Genomic DNA, 17053 nt, shown 5'->3' with positions numbered 1-17053 from the left:
GGTATGTTTTCAACTCTCAAAAATGATGTATTTAATGTTTTATTTTTAAACACAATTAAAAAATAATATATAAATATATACATACTGCAAATGTAATACAGATAACAAATTCATTTAAGCCCATTTATGCACATTAGTGACACACCATGTGGCAGAAAGACTAGGACTACAAGAAGACCCCGTGGCGATTTATTTTATATTAAATCCCTAATGGCCTCTTCTCATCTTTGCAAAAATATGCACAAAAGTCCAGACTATGCAGCCACTGAAATGAATGGTTATTTATTTGCTAAACGAGAACCCTATGTTTAATGTTCCTTAGACATAAGGTAGTCTGCAAAAGTCGCATTCCTACAGCTCCATACATCATTTATTTTACATACCCTAACTTCTCACAACAGGCATCAGAAAAATACTTTTGAACCGCATTGCTATTGTAAGTTGCTGTGAATTTTGTTTCCAATTCCATTACTGGAAGATTAAATGTTAACATGTTTACTTGGGTTTGCTTCTTGCTTTGTTTTTAGCATTAAAAACAAATTCATGGACCAATCTGCCATTTAAAATACGTTTATATTTACACTGAAAGAAAAAAGTTCCCAAATACACAATATATACACATAATCATTACAGATAGACAACAAAAGTTCAAATCTTCAAAGAAACACATTGTAATCTCACATATTTGGGTGTAATGGTCTACCTAGCACTTGTTTGACATGCTTCAGTTAAGACAGAGGTTCCTGATTTGCTCTACAGAAGTATTAAAAACATCACTTTTCAAATTGCAGAAACAAAATTGTCCAAATTAGTAAAACAGTGGCAATTCTTACTATAAAATAGCCTTAAAATTAAACTGTACCTCCAGGATCAGACTATTTTTTCAAAGGAAGATGATAAACTGTGCACCCAAACATTTCTGTATTTCTTAAGTTACTGTTGCTGGAACAGCCACTCTAAGTTCCTCTGAGAACTTTGCGGCACAAAGCCACAAAGGGGGAAGCTGTTAAAAGAGAAATAACTTCCTACTGGTACCATCCCCAACTCATTTGGACTGTGGAGGCTACCTAAGAACAGCCAAGCTTCCCATGGCAGCATGAACTTGCAGGTCACTTTCTTGAGGAAACAACACTAGTGACAGCAGCCTCCAGTGGGGCTCTGACATGCTCTCTAAGCCTTTAGAAGTGGCATACAACCTCTACAACCTGGAAACTGTCTTTATGAAGTAGGTGGATGCCATGGCCAGAGGCATGAACCTCAACAGACCAGTCAGCCTTCAGAACATACACACTCCCTTGTCTTTCACAGTCAATAGCAGACAATCATAGACGTTATCTTCAACTGACTGGACTGCTTCCTCATGTGGTAATTTATTTTCTATATTCGTAAGTTCTGTGAGCAGTTAGAATAAATTTTCATGAACCAACAGATAAAAGACTTAGTCCAACAAGCATATTATTAATCTATGCTATAATGAGCCATTTCAACTAAACTGAACACTCATGAAACATGGATTGTTCTCCCAGTGCACCACACTTAAAAAGGCAGAGAACAGAGTTCACTTTACAACAGAAGTATTCCTCTCTCAGGAAAAAAAAATCACTTTCCCAGAAAGTCACATTGAGAAGACATTCTCATTTCCAAGAGAATTCCAGCAGAGAAGCAGCAAAAGATACTCTCAGGGTATAACATAATGTAACAGAAATTAACTGTAACACATGCATTGAATTTTGCTACAATATCCTATGAGTAATCATTATTATGACCTGGGGAAACTTTCCGGCAAAGGCAACAAAAATAACTGTGATCTGGGCAGTGTCACTTTTATTTTGTCATTCTCTTCAAAAATAAAGTGGTTATGCATGTGAAATCCAAGCAGCATACACTCTGCCAGTCACTGGTGACATAGGTCTGATTTCATCGTACAGCTTTAATGCCACCTAAATCCATGAAGGCCAGAAATGCCTATGCAAAGCTGCATATAGACTCTTAGAGAAACCTAAACACATCCACACAAAATGACTATCCTATAGAAAGCATTTCAGTGGCCGATACTTTTGCATATTTGTTGCTTTTTAAGAAAAAAAAGTGACCTTGTGATACTTCTGAAGAAGCAAAAACACAAACACACTAGAGATTCAACACCTGTTACCAGGCCTGTTCTTCACGTTTCCTTAATATTTAATCAGGTAACGTCTGTGGAGCACTTTGAGGATGAATAACAAATTACCATTATTATTGCTGAGAAAATAATGAATTCATTAAAGTTTGTGAGTTCATAACAGAATTCTAAACTGAATAGAGAGGTCTGGACAGTCTTGTCAGTAATTTCCTTATATGTATTGTGCTTCTGATACTGGGTAAAGCAACTACGTGTGATTCCTACTGCTAATAATACTGAGTAAAAAAACATCTTTTGCTGGTCAAGCACCAAAAATGAGGGTGTTCAGAAAATGTTTGAACAAAGAGCAGTAATGCTGCTGCCTTGTTGGGGCTATCTAAAAACAGAGGCTAGACAAAATTCAGAGGATAAAAGTGGGTATTTATTGAAGGGCCTTCAATAAGGTACACTACAGGCAGACAGGGCCCTAGGGCTACACCCAAAATGGACAATGGGTCACGAGTTTTTCACACTTTTATAAGTTTGGTTCATTTGCATATCAAGGTTACTTCTCCAATTACTATTTCAGGTAATGATGTCATTACCTACCCCAAGTTTGTTGCCCCTTTTTTGAGTCTTTGTTTACATGTTTTGGGGCCTGGAACAACATGGTGTCCTTGAGTCTCAGGCCTAGAGAAGATTTTTTATGTCTAACCAGAACGGGAGAACAGTAGCTAAGAGGCTATATGGAGTTCTAGAGTTAGACACTAAAACTGTACTAGTTACTGTACTAAAGCACTACAGGACCTGAAAAACATAAAAGCCAAAACCCTAAGGCATCAATGCAGCAAATGCAAAACTCATCTCTATCCCAATAACTGCAAACATTACACCTAACACCATTGAAAAGCTAGCCCCTTCTGGCACCAACTGTTCACAGCAGAACAACAGACAGCAAAAAGCAGAGGAAGGAAGGTACCTGTGACTTCCAGAAAGAAATCCCATCAAAAATACTAGTAATAAAATTCCTTAACAGACTGGGACTAAGAATCATCTAACATCAGTAAAATCTGTTCAGTTTGTTCTTACAGGTAAATGAATCTCCTCTGCCCTCCATTGTGGGGTATGCCCAGCCCTTGCCCTGGAGGGATCTCTGCTGAGATAAGAGATTTTGCAATCGCCCAGCAGGACTCCCTGGAAAGGAAACCACTTCTTTGGTCATGGCGAGTAAAGGCAGACCCACAATCCTTTAGGAGACCCTATGCAGATCATTCTGTAACCCATTGGTCCTCACCCATCCCAGATCCTCTGTAACCCGTTGGCTTTTATTGATCAGGGAGAGAGCTCGTCCCTGGCTTCCCTTCGCCGGAGGGGACCCACAATAAAGCTCCCTTCGTGCGGAACCAGCCACACAGGCCTTCTCGTCTCTCTCTCCAGTCTGGTTTGGCCTAGAGGCCGCCCTGCAGAGCTGAGCTGGAATCACGAGCTGGTATCACTAAAGAGCTGACAGCTTCTGCAAGGGCTCCTCTGCCAGCAGCTGGGGAAGACACCGGGCCTCGGGAAGGCGATTCCTTTTGGGACCATCTCCCCGGACCAGTCACCTCTTCCTGGGTCAGAGCCGCTGACCCCCCCCTTTCCAGCTGTAATACTCCATAATGACCACTAGCTATGTAAGAAAAACAATTATGAAGCATTTACTACTTGACCACCACATCTTAACACTTCTTTGGCAAGGTAAGTCAGCATCACATGTTACAGTGTCACTGAAAAAAGGCTAAAAATTTGCCTGCTTTGAGGTCTAGGAACACCTACTGTTGACAAAGTCAAATTGTGAGATCCAGCCAAATGGAAGACAAGTTCCGAGTTACAATTAATTTGAGCATAAAGAGTAGCAAAGATGAGTTCAGATTTACCTGGAGCTTAGATCTGTGGAGGGCAAGGTCTGTATTCTGCATAGCTATTAAACATGATTTAATGCAAAATAAACAAGAAGAAGATGTAATGCTAAAGCTAGCTCCTTATTAGCTCCTAGCTCTGTCCGCCATTAACTGAAAGTGACAGAGTAAAAGAGAAAGATTTAAAACAAAAGGAGATTAAGATTTTATTAAGAATATTTTAAAATCCCATTTTCTCTTTCACGGATTTATCTTACAGGGATTTATCTTACAGGGATTTATCTTTCCCCATCCCCTTTCCTCCCAGCCTCAGCAAATTTTCAGGTTCATAAAGCAATGCAGTTTTGGTGGTATAGATTGCTTAATATTGAAACAACTAACAGAAAACGAATAGATTCTCTTTCATTTCTTGAAGCTTTGCTACCCAATTTGCTTTGTATATTTTAGTATGCAAGCAGAAATCCAGAGATAATTATTAGCTGGATTGTACCAAAAACTTCTTCAACCACAGAAGCACCTTATTTTTTGTAAAAAGCGTCACAAGACACATATTGTAGGAAATCCTAGGACATACAATGGAAGAACTATTCAAGAGAATTACTTTTTTTTTAAGTAGCACTTGAGGTATAAAAAAAGTTTTGATTTACTGCAAAAGTAGATGACAATTTCTTTGACATTTCAAATACTTTTGTATGGGTGACTTGCAAGCAAATGAAGAGACTGAAAATTACAAATACGTACTATATAAAAATGTCTTTGTTATTGAGATTTTCTTCAGACCACTTAGATTTTAATATTAATCAATATGTCAGTATGCAAACTTCAATCAGAAATAATAGTGTCACCTCATACTTGTCCAGTGATCTAAGCATTCATACTTTTAAAATAATATTTTTACAGAATATCCAGAAACACATATCTCTCCTTCAGGTAGATAGCCACTGACATCTGTAACATTAATGTCTTGAGATAACAATTCAAAGCATACTACACAAGAGTTTTCCCTAAGCCTTTACAAAATGTTTGGGACTGTTCAAGAAACAAAATCCAAGTAGTCACTTGCAGGTTGTCTCAGGGATACTCATAAAGACAAATCTGTAGTTTCGATTGAAAAGATCAAAATTTTACTAATGTCTGGCCTGTTGAGGTACTTCTGTTTCTACCAACAGGCATTTAATTTAGGCAGTGTGGCAATGGACTAACTTCATTACACAGTTTCAAGACAGATTTCTAGAAGGCATGTCCCCTCAAAAAGCTGAGAGCTGACTTTATAAAATTTAATGCCACACTGTAAGTGAAAGGTAGGACAAAGTCCTAGTTAGTAACTACCAACTGAAGTATAACAGAACGCTCACACCTTCAATTCACCCAAAGGCTGCAATTTGTTTATGCCATTGTTTTTAACACATCCTGGTACAATTTAATGGGAGGGAATAATCATAATATCATAATCGTGTAACTCAGATAACAAACAGCTATTACTTCTCTCAAAGTTAATTAAATCATTGAAAATTCTGCTCATACTGAAAAAATATTGAGAAAATAACTTGTTCACAATCTGTTTTAAAGAACCATCTCCATATGCAATAAGGCTGTTTAACATGTTGTTTTAAGCTTCCTCTTACCTCCAGTGACATGTACACAGTGCTAATTGCTACTTTGATTTCTCCATCTGAAATCTCCTTGAGATCCTTGAGCATAATCTCCTCAATAATCACACCTGCTTGAGAAAAGAAATGAATTTCCATATATATAAATATCTACAGCTGACATATGCATCAACATAAATTAAAAACACAGCTTAGACTTTAATGCTGAACCTTCTGTATTTCAGCATATTATATGAGAGAATTAAAACCAATATTAATATTTCAATGCTTAATGTTTCTAGAGGGATTTTTTTTAAGGAAGGGATTTAAGGGAGGATACACACTAACAATAAGTATGAAGAATTAAGTCTCCTGCAACACCTGTGCTCCTGTGTGAACATTCAATTTTTTAAGTGTACATAATTCCAGCTGATGATAAATGTATAGATAGACCATTTCTGTGGTCTAACATGAAATCACCAATATAAAATACTTCTGAAATAACTAATATATTGAAAAGCACCTGTGGAAATATTCAAAAGCAAGCCACTTAAGATATTCTCTAAACACAGTCATTAAACGTTTCTGACCTTCTTCACAAATTGATAACACCAATGGGTTTTTCTTATGTCCATCAAACCATTCATGAACTAAGTATATATTTATATATATTTATATTTATTGAAATATTTTCATCAGAATTGCAACCAGACATACTGGCATGTTTAAGCACACTGTATTGAAAATCCAGGTTACTAAGCTTCCCTCATTGGAGATGTTTGTCTAAAATGCTGTAAAGATCCTCAAAACAAATACATGTTATGTAGAAGAACATAGTTATGTCATGTGATTGCAATACAGACATGATAGACAAATGTCTATGTAAAGAATGCTGCAAGCCACCTATCTCAGTGCAGGGCAACAACTAAAACGTCCACCAACCTTTACAGCATAGGAATTTAACACTCACCATGTGCTTGTATTAATGATTTTCAAGAGGGAAATAAACACCAACTTGAGTCAAGGAAATTAATCCTTTCATTACTATTCCTGTACAGAGTCCAGCTACCGCATTCAATCCAGCAACAAGATGAACATTTACACATCTGTAATTTTAAAAATTTTGCATATAACCTATAGACTTTCTGGTGGGCTGCAACCTATTGTGCCTCAAATAAAAAATTAATTCAGGCCAATAAATCATTATTTCTGCATGAAACTGGGAAATTTTTTTGCTGAATTGTCCTAATACTGCCTGAAACAACAGGTAAATAAGGTAAAATACTCAGCAGTGGTTACATCCTTCAAGGGGCTTCTGAAACTCAGCAGCATCCTACTAACAGAAAAGTCACATGCAATATATGCTTATGTCATATGAATATACACTAAATATGTACCTTATAATACATATAAAACAGGAGCTATAAGCAAAACGAGTGCATGACAGTGCCCTCCTCATGTTTCATGTGACATACATAAATTACTGGCAACCAGTACCAAGTAGACTAAACCTACTACATATATACTTGTCCAAGTTTTGCATTTGATATTAGGGAAAACTTCATGACAAACAATACTAAACCATTTTCCCTGGCAACTGACAGAACTAAGAACTGATGTCTATAAAAGTCACTTTCACTGCCACTTTCCAATCTAGACAGCATACAGTTCATTCCTGAACTAAGACTACCTGAGTGGAGGAACTTAAGAGAATTAATATGAACGTTTACAGACCGGAACTAAATTAGCTTGTGATCTCACTGAAAGAAAGGGCAAAGGAAGCAGCACCTCAAATTCTGTCCTTATCTCCCAGATAGGGCAGCTGTCTTAGGCTGATGGTCGGAATTTAGATTTCTGCATATCGGCAGATAGAGAACAACAAGAAAAGACCCTGAGTCTGCACAGACCCTGTGTTTACCTGATGTATCTAACAGAGAAATATCTCAGGAATTTAATACTCACTCTTTGGTAACAACTTGGCAGCAAATTCTAGTAAAAAAATGTAAGAGTTATTGCAACAATTTTCTTCAGGTTTTCACAGCATTCCTTTAAAAGCCTGCTACTAAATTTTGGGTTTGAACATTGCCACTTTAGATCACTGAATATTTCTGTTCGGTACTTCTATCAAAAGAAAGGAAAAGAATTTCAACTTTCTCACTGCTTCCTTAATCTTAGTCTGATGTCAAATTCACTTCACCTGTACATAGTAGTAAACTTGGGAAGAGTCATAAAACAAAATCTAGCTGCACACCACATAGGCAATTGCAACACAATTTCTGCACATGGGCTGACATATTTATTATGTCCATGTGAATCAACATAAATTCTTGATGAGCATACACTTGTAAAAACAATATATGAAAAAAATTAATGTTAATTTTATCTGTAAAAACAATACAAGATTATTTATGAGCTTAGTAGTTCCTAAAGAAATCACAATTCCATGATTTAGAATGTAAACAACTTAATTTAAAATTAATATACTACATTAAACTGTCAATGAAGACAGCATGCTGCACCTATTTCCATCACATACAATAAAATAATATTCTGATATGGTTACATAAATAAATTTGAAACAGGTCTGAAAAATGGAAGGAAGTTGCACTACCTTGGGCATTAAACTGAGTCTCTTGAAGAACAGAGATAATTTGCTCTCGTGGTGGAAGATCTGGAAACTTTTCTTCCAAGATTGACAGTACTTTCTCCTGCTGCTCTGTAATTCTGTCAGCTTCCAAAGACATGCACTTGAAGAGAATGCTTCCTGAAACATTGAAAGACAAAAAATCAGTGTCTCCTGTAAGTATCAAAGAGGTACTACAGAAACAAGAAGGTTTACTGTATTGCTTCCCAAGCCCCTTCCTTCTTGGAGGTTGTTTCCTCTGAGAGTTCACTGAATTCACACAGAAACATCCTCCTAACATGAAGGTCCTAAATCTGAACTAGGCGCCTCTTCGGTGCTTCTGCTACAGCTAACTGGCTGGTCCCAGGGCTGCCACGGTGTGCAGCATGCTCCCCCCCAGCCTATATTCCTCTCTCCAAGCACTAGACTAAGCGCTGGTGTGTTCTGAAACATAAATCCACATTGTCTGCCTTCCTTCTACAGACATGTCAGTGAACTCCTACAATGGACAAAAGGAAGAAATACTTTACTGTTAGGATGGTGTGCCACCAGAACAGGAGAAGATGTGGATGTCCCATCCATTGGAAGTGTTCAAGGCCCAGCTGGACCAGGCTCTGAGCAACCTGGAACTGTGAAAGGTATCCCTGTCCATGGCAGTGGTGCTGGAACTAAATGATCTTAAAGTCATTGGCCGTTGTGGTATAACTCACTCTGGCTAACTCTTGTCAATGGACGCATCAAAAAAACACCAATTAAGATAATCAAAATTTCAAAATTTAAGAGGGACATAACCCAGTAAATAACTTTATAGTGATTGGAATCATCTTACAATGCAGAAGTGAGAGTGATGTCTTTTCAGACAACTATGTCCTGCACACAAAGTCACCCTTTCATTCCCTGGAGATTGGGATCCCGTTTATTAATATACCCAAAGATAGTGTTTGCTTCCAATCACCCACAGTAAAGTGAAGATAATAAAATCTTATACTTCAGCATTGAAATTATTTATTATTCTATTGTGCACAAGAATTTAAAACAAGTGTATGATTTCATTGCATCATGCTGGGTCAATGAGGAAATGAGTACAATAATGTAAGATAGTTACTGCAAAACAAAGTGTTTAGGCTTTAGCACAGAGCAAAAAAGAATAAACAAAAAACCTTGACACTGCCACCCTCAATCTCATCCGATGAGCTAGGATCCAAACATCTACGATATATTCATTTTTCTTTTCTCCTACAATGTCATCACATGAAATAACAAACAGCATTTCTTCAAATTTCACAAAGCACTTGCAACAAAAGAATTGTGCCATGCTAAGTAAATTATTAGTTATTAGACAAATCCAGTGTGGATTCAATAATAAATAATGCTTAATAAGCCAAAAGGTGCTCCCCATCAGACACTAATTTCTGGAATTAAACACAAATACATGAAGTTCTATTCTGTGTTTCTATTACAGATATTGTAACTGCCAATATTCTTTTCATTCACAGCAGTTTTTTATGTCAGTCTTTCAATCACTTTAACACAATGCTCCTGCTCTATTTGATAGTATTAAAAATATTCAATAAATATAGACTGCATGAAAATCATGTCTACTGATCCAGATTGACATTTCTAAATTTAGGTACACAAACCTGGCTCCATAACAAGCACATTTCAATTTCTACAGGTAAATAACTGATAAATAAAGCACCCAGGATATCTATACCCATTACCCATACCCCACTCAAGGCCTAGTTTTCAGTCTCTCTAACAGGAAGACAATTTCTCAATCAGCAGCTTCCATGATAATTCATCTAAAAATATCCCTTTGTTGTTCAACCCCATAGCAGATAACAGTGCTTGTGCTACATATATATTCTTGAGATATATGCTATACCTTGGGAACAGTGGCGACCAGAATGAATTAGACACCCCACAACACGCCTTCAGTCAGCAGAGAGCTGCATCTGGAAAAATGGCAGCTCAGGGACCAGGCTGCCGGAAATATTTTAGCAACAGCAATTGTCTGGTTTTTTTTCTTCCTCCAGAAACAGAAAGGGAAATTGTTCATGCATACACAAAGGAAATGGAGACTCCAGCAGAATGTGCTGGATCTACAGTGTGTGCTCAAATTCATCATACCTACTGGAGGGAGGCTGCAGCATATCCCATTAAGCCTTCCAGCAGCACTAGGATGAATTAGGCAGTCTGTCCATCTGCACAGAACCTCAGATACACACAATGTATGAAACTTTTACCACAGCTGTGTGTGCTTCAGGGAATGGAACATTTGAGTAAGACCAAGAAGAGAAAATCCTAATATAAACATACAGGAAAATGCAGAAGAACAAGAGTTGTGAGTTGTATATCCAACCAAGCTCACCAGTTTGGAAGTAAACATGACGTGAGCTTCACTCACCATAGGCAAGACACCTTAAAAAGGTTTTTAAAAGGCTGCTTTTGTCACTAGTCACAACAATACTGTAGTGCTTGCAATTGATAACTCTTCTACTAGGATGAAAGCCAGAAAAGGATCATTCTCAAATTACTAGGATGTTACTAGCAAGCCCTAAGATCAACATTTACTTGTCCTTTCATACTATGATCATTCTTCAATTCTGTCCTCATCAGCAGGACAGAAAGGCACACCTCATCTCTCCCAGGCATCCTCAGTATTCCTATGAGGGTTAAGATACCATGTAGTTTAGAAAAAGAGTTCACTTAAGGTAATTTTGCTTGACCAAAGATCATTAGTCCATTTAGTCATGTGTCGTCTCATAAATACCTGCTGTAAAAGCAATACATGGTCTCAGAAATCTCCTGCAGATTTTACTGAGTGCTGGTACAACTCCCCCAGGGTTTCTGAAAGCATAATGGTGGCTGCTCTGTCTGCTTACAAGCAGAGAAAAAAATATATAATACGCAATACAAGATTCAATATTATTTCTTGTGTACATCACACTTTACCACATTTTTTTTTTTTTCTGAAGAAGAGGTCACTGGAAAATCGGCTAAGGCTCTTAAAAAATGTGCATTTTATTCTTTTTTTGCAAAGCAGTTTGGAAGTGAAGCATTAGTTTTGCCAAAAGCAATTGCTGTGCATTAATATTAAACATGATCTAATGAAGGCAGAAGTCGTTTTGGGAAAACATTAAGAACAGCACAAGCATCTCCTGAATTTTAAGTTTATGGCTGAGAGAAAGTACACTGAAAATACAGGCATTTCTCCTGTCAAGGTTTTGTTCCATAACCTGGAAAAATAAAGGGCAGGGAAAAGGGGGAAAACCAACAGTCCCTCATGGAAAGTATACTTCAACACTCCTCACACACACACCCCCCACAACCCTCAAAAAACCACAAACCAAAATTGTAAACATATCCAAGTAAGCAATCTTTATTATAATTAACAGGAAATTTGATGAAGCTGCGATAAAATGTAATTAGGGAGAAGAGGAGCATGACCTCCAAAAAAACTGCTTCCATATATTTTAAAAAGTGTCAGTCCAAGTAAGTGCAGTGTTTGGTGCAGGTCAAAATGATCCTTTCTTCCTAGCATATATATTAAGGATGCATCAGTGCAGGAACATGTGAATCATCTGACCAATGCACAAGACAGAACAAAAAAATCCTGGCGTAATTCCCAAAGTCCTTAAAAGGGCATTTCTTAACATTTGTCTGGGTGGCTAGAATAACAAACTAATCTTCTCTACTGAAAGTCAGACTGCCCCAACAGACCATGAAAAGTCCTCAACTATGCAGCTCATCACTAGCAAAAGCAGATTCACATTAAAAAAACTGCTGATGCTCTTGCTGGAAATCTGTCTATATTTACATGTTGCAGTTTGCACCTTGTGGCATCCTTCAAGGCCTTATACAAATAAACATAAGGAGGCATTTTTGAGAGTGCATTGACCCAAGATACCTGACAGTGAGTACTTGGAATAACATCCTTGCCAGCTGGCTGCAACAGAGAATGTAATGATTCAGCAGTTTAATGGATCTTGAGTTTGGCAACAGTCCCCTTATAAACATCTCTTGGGAAATAAAATAATACAGGCCCAGGACTCTGGCAGGTTCTATAACTGTTTGCTTCTGGCACAAATCCAGGGACAGCACAAGCTCTAACTTCAGGCAAATATGGCTGTACAACACTGACTCTCCAAGCAGGCTCTAATCAAAAGCCCAAGGGTAGAATTAGCTTATATCACGTCTGGTAAGGAGACAAAGATACCAGAAAAGCATTCACCTAAAAAAAAAAAAATCTTTAAATATAAAAATGCCTAAATCAATAATGCTCAGTTTCACAAGAAACATCTTTTCTCTTGACTTTTTTTTTTAAACATAGACAAGCGGGTAAAGTTTGCTCAAAGTTGAAATGTGGCAGGTTATAAATGTCTGCCTTTTTATTAAGATTTTAAAATTGCTAACAGATTCTAAGAAAAAAAGAAGTTTCAAAAACAGACAAAAAATGAAACTGTCCAGGTCACTACATGATAATTACTCAAACACGAGATTTTATATTATCTTACAAGTCTCGTATCAAAATACTCACTGGAATGCCAGAAAATGAAAGAGGCCTTCCCAGCTCTGAGACTCAGACAACAGCCTCTCTCACCATTTTTATGCAAATAAAATCCTAATTCTTAACACTCGTGACTTCTACTTTGTCCTTCTGTCCTGAACTTCACCTGAAATTCAGACATACTAATCATATACAGATTTACATTGGAAGTAACGTAACAAAATGTGAAAAACACAGGAGTGCCTTTCGCAGCTTCTGTGCCTGTGAAGTGCCCCTAGAGAGAGGCAACAACCTGCGAGCCTCCACATTCATCAGTTGTGAGAATAAAACAGCCACCGCTCCTTCCAGACCATGATACATGGTCCCTTTGTTTCCGGTGCTATGGTAAGATGAATTTAAGAAGCTATACCTCATGATAAAAGACCACAATATATGCAAAGAAACCCAAAAGCTAGATCTGGCAGGCTGTATTTAATCTTTTATTTTCAGACTGTTGTAGTTTGATCTGTCATTTACATACATCACTATCTATGACCTCTAATTTTTTTTTTTTAATTAATCTCATCAAAACCAGTGATGGGTTCACTGACTTTTCTAAATTTCTGATGAAAGATTCGTAGGTACCAGTAACTTTTTCTGTTTTAAGAGATCAAGAGGACTTGCTGCATTGCTGCACCTTTTATCCATATGAGCTGCATTTCGGGGAGTAGCACAGCATCAAGTCTCAGGTGCAGCTATGTTTTGTTCCCTAGGCTTTGCCAGTTGCTTCTCAAACCATGCAAAAGAAGGTATGCAGGGACTTTTTATCCACTATGCACTACCAAACATAATAATCAAAATGTAATTACTCATTGATAAAAAAAAAATTAAAATTAGCTACTATATTCCTGAAAACTGGAAGTGCTATCTCGAATGCAAACACTAATAAAAGCACTTTATTTTAATTTGGATGCAGATTAGAGGCACAAAACATGCTGACACATCCACATACAGTACTTGAACATGTTCTTGAACATTATTCAGACCTCTCCCTCCTGACTCTCGGCCAACAAACAAGTATCCTGATACTCCCCAAAAATCTTTTTTTTGTATTGTATCCAAAACCAATTACTATGCTTGGTCATTTGCTTAGATTCCTGGAAAGATACTCAACCGAAATTTGGAGCTTAAAAAAACATTTCATGTAGATGCTAAAAGAGCTGGCAGATTTATTTTCCCATTTTTACAGCCGCTTGTGAAAGTTTCCTTTCTCACACAAGCTAGCTGAAAACAGTGTAGAGGGTTTTGTAAACCAAGACTTTATCTCACAAGTGCAAACTTGTTATGCACAGCCTTGTTTGCCACACTGGGAAAAATATTTTGAAATGGGTGTCATAGCATTCAGCCAATCACTTTGGGAGGTGGATGGTCAAGAACCCAATAATGTTATAAATCTCTTGTGAACAAGGCTATATAAATGAGCATGTAATTAATTAAATGATTCCATCCCATTCTATCCTGGACTCAAATTCTGCGTCGTTCATCTTGCCGTCCCTGCAGACAACAGCAAGTTTCATAGCAGGTTAACTAAAGCTTGTTAGCATGGAAAGATACCATAAGGGCAAGCCAAATGCTGTGTTACTGTTAATGCTTATTCTGTGGAATATTTTAGAAAAAAGTAACTTTTGTGATTTCTTATAACATGTTTATTAGTTATCACAGTGATGAGTACAATGATAAGCCAAGATTCTAGTTGCTTCTGAAGTCTAAATGTAGACAAGTTTTCATAATCCTCATTAAACATACCCACATTAATTTCTTAAAAGGACATTTAACAGTTTCACATAATTAAAACTGAAAACCAATAAAATTCATTGAACATTATTAAAATTCGGAAGTAACTTAAAAGTAGAGACTGTTCTTTTCAACACCAGTTTTATTTCCAATTGGAAAGTTCTGCTGCAGCAAATAAACCAAGAAAATGAATACAAACGATGAACTTTCAAGACAGAGAAGAAGATACTTCTGATTGTTGAAGCCCACCCCCTCTTTGTACTCTGCTGGGCTTACAATACAAAAGAAAAGGAGAGCATAACGAAGATTTGGTAACACTGTTTTTAAACAGCAGAAGTTTTGCATCACGCCATTAAAACATGGTTCTATAAAAAAGTACCACCATTGGGAGGGAGAAGCTTTAACTTGTAAATATTAGATTCCAATCCATATTGTTGTCCACAATGCCCCTGGAATCAACGAACTGCACAGCTTTTCCAGCTACCCAGCTGGTATGTCGACAGCTTCATTTAATATTCTTGTCTAGTGATACAGCAAAGACCTCTCATGCCTATTTTTAAATGCACATTTTTAATATTCAATATAATGTTACTCTTTAACAAACTCTTTACTCCCTGCTTCTTTTATGAAGCTTCCTGTGGTCTTTAAAGGGATTGTTAACCAAATTTCTGCATGAGCAAATTCAGAAACACTCCATTAAACCTTTCAGTATTTAATATAAAGAGTAATCTCTCACCTCTGAGGAGATAAGCCAGTTGCTGAGTGATTAACTCTGGCGCCTTTTGAAGAATCTCTTTTACGACTAAAGAGGAAGAACACGCTTGTAACTCCAGGCTCCTGTCACATTGCTCATCTGGATTGATGACTTTGACAACAGCTGATTCCAAACTTTTATCCTCACTATCAAGTAAAAGTTATACATATATTTATCTTTATAGCTGCTTAGACAGCCCAGCAAAAAGTGCAACATTTTTTAAAAAATTCTGGACTACAACAGCATTGTTATAGCTACCTGAAGCCTGCTATAAAGCCAAAGGACATCACAGAGGTCCTAGGCCTGTGATTTTTTAAATTAAGTGCTCAGAGTTCTTTTACTGCTTGATATATCACCAAGTACGACATCTTCCTCATCAAAAATCTATAAAAAACTAATAATTTGAAAAAAATATTTCTACATGTGCTGAAAATAGCCCTCTTTATATAGAGGAGATTTAGGATTTTCCCAACTGAATATTCTGAAACATTACAAAAAAAATTTTTTCTTGCATTTAGATACTTTATGTTTCTGTTTGCAATAGCAGTGACCAAGCCAAACTAATTTTAATAATGAAATACCTACTGTAATTCTTTAGAAGGAAGAAACACAGGAAGTGAGAGTAATAAACAAAAAGCAGATCTTACAGATAATTTTTACTGAGGAGTGAATGATGCACTGAGCTGACAGCAGTTAACACATCAACAGCTATGAGATTCACACATATCTCTCTTCAGATTTTCCCTGCTTTTAGTCTAATCCATAAACTTCTCAGAGTACGATGGGGCCATAGGATGCTACTTGTCTTAAATGAAGTTCTAAGGAGAGCAGGAAGCAAACAGCATCCTCCACTCTGGGCAAGACAGGTAGACCATTACAAAGAGGCTCTCCATAAAAGATTCACAAGGGTCTTGTAAACAGTCCCTCCTAAAAATGGGCATATGGACTGTGGTCTTACAGAGAGCAACTCTGAGCCTTCTGAAAGGCTGTAGTTGGTAAGGACCACAATAATCCATCAGCCATCTTATCAGCACATATGCAAGTGTCTGGGCACCTGCAAATCAATATAAGACTTTTAAAGGAAAGCTAAGAAGCAGGAAAAAAACTCTGATCTCTTATCTACTGGCCACAGGAAACTTCCAGACTATTTGACTCAATTAAATTACCTAATCTGTGTGAAAATACAAGGTTCTTAAAAGTGGAAGTTCCATTAAAAGTGATGCAAAGATGACTGTTCACCCTGTTACATTTACTGAACATAATGCAAGATAAAATATATCTTAGCTTCTTTGTTTTAGGTCTGTGTTAACATAGCAATATGAATATTAATACAGAAAAACCATAATTTTTGGAACAGCTCAGACTCACTCAATAAGCCATCTTACTGTACAAAAAACGCAATACCTTGTCAGCATGTTGCTGTTTACAAGTGTTAAAGACAATTTCCCTTCAGCATTCAGCTGATGCAAATTGATTTCATCTCGGAAGATATGGAATGACTCTGGGATATTCAGCTCTTCCAAAATAAATCTTGTCTCAGTGAAGTAGCTGAAGTCTCTTCTTGGTATGTTCAACACAGGTAAGCAAAGAACATCAGGAGGACTGACCTGTAACATAGGTGTGCATCTGTCAGAATTGCATAAAATTGGCCCTGTTTTTCATCAGGAAGGTATTTCAGCAGAGTGAGCAGTTAGAAACAGCCTGGATTTTGTGTTTGGGGTTTTCTCCCCTTAACTAAAAAAAATTTAAATTGTGCTTTTTTTTTTGTTCATCTGTCTCTGTTTGCCTCCTACAGAGTACCTGGGAAA

The 17053-nt window shown here is 37.1% G+C and overlaps 1 protein-coding gene across 8 annotated transcripts in view; it reads right to left on the bottom strand.

Annotated features, from left to right (window-relative positions):
• PRUNE2 (prune homolog 2) overlaps window positions 1–16741 on the bottom strand; it is a 113860-nt gene extending 97119 nt beyond the window's left edge. For all 8 annotated transcript variants that reach the window (XR_001862367.1, XM_017735477.1, XM_017735480.1 and 5 more), the window contains exons 1-4: window positions 16650–16741; window positions 15228–15391; window positions 8197–8349; window positions 5622–5719 (exon numbers count right to left, since the gene is read on the bottom strand). Coding sequence is in view for 7 of the 8 variants with exons in the window: in XM_017735477.1 (XP_017590966.1) it covers window positions 5622–5719; window positions 8197–8349; window positions 15228–15391; window positions 16650–16660 (426 nt within the window). In the remaining variant the exon portion in view is untranslated. The remainder of the gene's footprint in view (window positions 1–5621; window positions 5720–8196; window positions 8350–15227; window positions 15392–16649) is intronic.
• Window positions 16742–17053: the final 312 nt, after the last annotated feature.

This window comes from Corvus brachyrhynchos, unplaced genomic scaffold (assembly GCF_000691975.1).
Source record: "Corvus brachyrhynchos isolate BGI_N302 unplaced genomic scaffold, ASM69197v1 scaffold325, whole genome shotgun sequence".
NCBI lineage: Eukaryota > Metazoa > Chordata > Aves > Passeriformes > Corvidae > Corvus > Corvus brachyrhynchos.
Note: the sequence above shows the minus strand (reverse complement) of the source record. Positions and strands in the feature narration are given on the sequence as shown.